Here is a 4,142-nt window from a genome sequence, read left to right on the forward strand (position 1 = left end):
CGAGAGCTCTATAGCGGACTGTGGGCGACGTATCACAATAAAAAATTGCTCTTGGGGAATGCTGTCTTCTCCAAACCACCTCATATATTTTCAGGATTTTCAGCTGCGTAGAACGGCGGGCGAGGAAAGACGTCGAGACACTTTTTGGCGCGTCGTTCCCACGGGGGTCACCCGCACCCCCCCTCATAGGAGGGTCCAGCCTCTATTCTGAAGGAACGACTGTCTTCCGCAGAACTAGAGTGCTGGTTTACGAGCCTACACTCACTCTTCCCGGACTCTCGAGGCTCTTCCCCTTGACCACCACTCCCATCTATGAGGTTCGGCCTATGTATATCCAAGGTATCTCATTTAATTCACTTCCGGGGAGCCACGCGCGGGCCGTCTATGTATAGATGGCGTCGCGCCACGTATGCTTGGTGCGTATCTGACTACTGTTCATACACTCCCATCCTCTTGTGAGCACCGAACTAGTATCAAGGTATGTATAAATATCGCTTTCCAAGGAAAATTCACAGAGTGTCTGATATTCCACGCTTCATTTCAAGTACAGGACGTACAGGGCTGGTTTAAACCTGGACCCGCAACGACCATGCAGCAGCTACTACTCGATCTGGACGTCCTGGGACTTGTCTGCGAATCGCTCAACGATGCAGCGACGGTATCGTCATTCTCTCTCGTCTCTCACGCCCTTCGCCCAGTGGCTTTGAAGCACTTCCTTGCCATGAAGGCTGTCGTGCTCAAGGACGAGCGAACGACCCGCGCGTTCCACGAATTCGTTGCCACTAATCTAGAGCCCCGCGTTCCCGTCATTCGGGCCCTGCGCATCGAAATCCTGAAGCTTGAGGAACATGCACGCCCAGACGTCGTACGGTATATCTTGGACCTCCTGGAACACATTACGCATCTTGAGTCTCTCACATTGCCCCGTCCTGAAGATACGTTCAAGTGCCTCGCGGATCCGAGAGTACCGGAAGCTATCGCCCGGGTATCCACCCTACGCGAGCTCGGCCTGCTGGAAGGCTGCCACGAGATGGAGGCGATCGTCAAGTCCACGCGTTCAGTGTCCTCGCTCCGCGTCCTCCGCCTCTCGCTGATGGCTCTGCCCGAGTTTAATGGAGAAGATGGCGTCCCAATATCCAAATTCGACGCCCTTCTGGGCCATTTCGCGCCCACGCTCGAAGTCCTCGACATCACCGAGCGGACGCTTCTGTTCGACCAGAAGGGGTTGCAGTATCCCGCCCTGCGGTCGCTCAAGTTGGGCGTGGACAAGGGCATTGTCCGCATGGACATCCTCACATACAAATTCCCTGCGCTGGACGATTCGTTCTCCATCGGCACAGTGTTCGAGCTGCAGCACAACGTGCCGAAGCAGAGGCGGATCCGCGAGGCGAACAAGGAGCGGCAGCTGCGACGGTCATGGACGCACCTGGACCGCGTCACCGGGGACGTGCTCTCCGTCTTCGTGCTCGGTCTCACGTGTCCGGTGCGCCATACATATCATGCTGGACACGTACAACTTCTACACGACGGAGCACATCGCGGACATTCTGAGAACCGCCCCGCCGACTCACCTGAAGCTGACGATTATACTGTGCTATGGTCCCCTAATCACCCAGGACCTGTTCCCCCCGGAAGTCATGCCGCGGCTCACCCACCTCGTGCTCGTACTCTTGTATACCAATCCCATCGCGGAGGACAACCTCGCCGATGGAGAGGCCATCGCCACCATGCAGTGGAGAGACCTTCTTGTACGTCCCCGACATTTGTGCTCATAGTTTCTGCGAACTAACCGTTGGATCCTCGCGCGTCAGTCTAAGATCATAGAGTCTGTTCGCACGCTGCGCCTCACCCACTTGCACTTGTGCGTGCAGGTCCGTATTAACCTCACCCATGGCCTATCTTCCCCGAGCCCATACTCCAAGGACTTCGTCCGCGACGTAGCCACCCTCGACCCCCAGCAGATCGAAATGGAGCTGATGGACGCACTGCCGTCCCTGCAATACATTTTTCTCAACATGGGAGGCCATTTGGAGATGCCCACAAGGATGTGTAAACCCCCTTACGACGAAACAAAGCGTGACCGATGGCAGGCCCGTTCTGCATGGAGGAATATGAACAATGATTTGCTCGGGCCTTCCGCAAACCCAGAGAAGCTCGGCGAGGACGTCATGGAGCGAATGATTCTGGATGAAGATCTCATCCTATCCGAACATGACGAGGTGAGTGACTGGAAGTGTGTCACTGTGCGGACTTTGCAATCTGACGTGGCTGTACGTTAGGATATGTTGGGGTGGAAGACCCCTTAAAGCCCAAGTGAAACCACACCATAGCCTCTTCCAGAGTAATTTGTACAGAGCGGGCACAACAGAGAAATTCACATCCTCTAGGATGAGTCAAGCGTCTGAAAAACGAGGTACTGTTCCCGAGGCCAGTAAACCACGCTGCAGTCTAGCATAATCCGCGTTACGGACGTTCTACAACAGCTCAAGAGACTTGGTCATTGCACCTCGGCGCGCATACATTTCGAGTAGTACCAGAAGTACTACCATAACACCCTCGGCGTCGCGGCTGCGCTTTCAGGACCTGATGAGGTTGTGGAGGCCGAGGTACGTAACGGTGGAGTTCACGGGGACGTAGAGGCCCGCGCGGTCGGTGTCGTTCGCGTTTTTGAACGCGACGACCTCCCAGCCGTCGCGCGTCCACGACTCGCGCGAGTGCGGCTGGACGACGTACCAGTCGTCGTGCGCGGACGAGCGCGAGTACTTGGACACGAAGACGTGGCAGGGCTCGTTGGAGTTGTTGGCGACGATGATGCTGCCGGCCATCTGAGAAGATGTAGAATGTGAGCGACGGGGGTTGCTAATGGGAAGACACGAGCTGAGCGACGTACGTCTGATGTAGAGTTCGGGTGGTTGGGTGGGCAGGGGAGTAGGTTTGGAGTGCGCAGAACCCCTACGAGAGTGATTAGTTAGTAAATTCCCGCTTGGGTAGAAGGCGAGGAATGCGTACTGAGTATGCAAATGCTGAGGCCTGGAGATGTTGATACACTCCAGTCAGGTTATATACGCTCCGCGGGCGTTTCTACCTGAGGTTGAGGCCGTCCGCTACATCCAGCCAAGACGGAACGATACGCTCAGCACATCGCATGACGTACTTGGCACTCGAAGTTCCCCTCATGACTCAGAGCTGCACCTCCGTGTCAAGAGTGAGCGCCCTCATGCTATACGCACGCAATCCCCGAGTTCCATCGGACGTACCGTAGCGTGGACTTCCGCCCTCATGATGCCGGCCATATCACTAGGCGAGACCGGCGACGCTGTGCCCGATGCGCCTCGGAAGCCCGTTCAATGATTCCCTACGGGGCGGAGACTATCCTCCGTACATCCTAGAAAACCCGTGCGAGGGATATTTGAGTTGTTACGCATGATATCTATGGCGGCGCCGAACGACTGGGTTATTATGTGTATATGGGTTAGTCATTGGGAATATGTAGTTCGAAATCGCGCAGGAAGCTGGACGCGCTTCTGAGCCTGTGGCCCTAGCGCCAGCCGACGGTGTTGAACGTTATCAAACTACTTATCATTACGGCTCTAATTTCGATCAAAAAATGATAGCTGACGGTCTGATCTGAGTAAATATTCAGTATCGCTTATGCGGGGAGTATGGTCTTTGCGTGCGCACTCGAGTTTGGCAGAACGAAGGCGAGGTTGCATTCGTGTCGCCACCGCTCTCTCGCAGGACGCCGGCGAGTCGCGCTGATGGTGCGACTCGAAGCCGGGCCGAGCTCAAGCCGGCGGAGGCGAATGTACATACATGAAGACGTAGCAACAATAAAAGAACCATATGTAGGGATAGCGGAAGGGTGGGTGCAAAAACAGGAAGCACTCGAAGTCGACGGGACTTTCGAGCACACGGGTGAGAGAGGAGATGGACGGGGATACAGTAGGTAGCTACCTTTCGAGCACACGGGTGAGAGAGGAGATGAAGAGAGAACAGTGAGGGTGAGGTCTATATATCATAGTGAACCGAGACAAAGAAAACAGAGAAAAACGCGTTCATGCGCGTCCGCGCGCGGTGCGCGCACGAGCATTGTCGACGACGAGGAGAAAGAGCTTTATGGACGCCGAGCTAGCGCTCGGCTG

The 4,142-nt window shown here is 55.5% G+C and overlaps 1 protein-coding gene across 1 annotated transcript; it reads right to left on the reverse strand.

Moving 5' to 3' along the window:
- Positions 1 to 2,431: 2,431 nt before the first annotated feature.
- TRAVEDRAFT_74079 (uncharacterized protein) lies at positions 2,432 to 3,147 on the reverse strand (the record flags this gene model as incomplete). Its single annotated transcript, XM_008044179.1, has 4 exons — positions 2,432 to 2,825; positions 2,891 to 2,952; positions 3,010 to 3,023; positions 3,086 to 3,147. 4 exons carry the CDS (start codon positions 3,145 to 3,147, stop codon positions 2,577 to 2,579), a joined length of 387 nt encoding a protein of 128 aa, XP_008042370.1. The 3' UTR covers positions 2,432 to 2,576.
- Positions 3,148 to 4,142: the final 995 nt, after the last annotated feature.

This window comes from Trametes versicolor, assembly GCF_000271585.1.
Source record: "Trametes versicolor FP-101664 SS1 unplaced genomic scaffold TRAVEscaffold_10, whole genome shotgun sequence".
NCBI lineage: Eukaryota > Fungi > Basidiomycota > Agaricomycetes > Polyporales > Polyporaceae > Trametes > Trametes versicolor.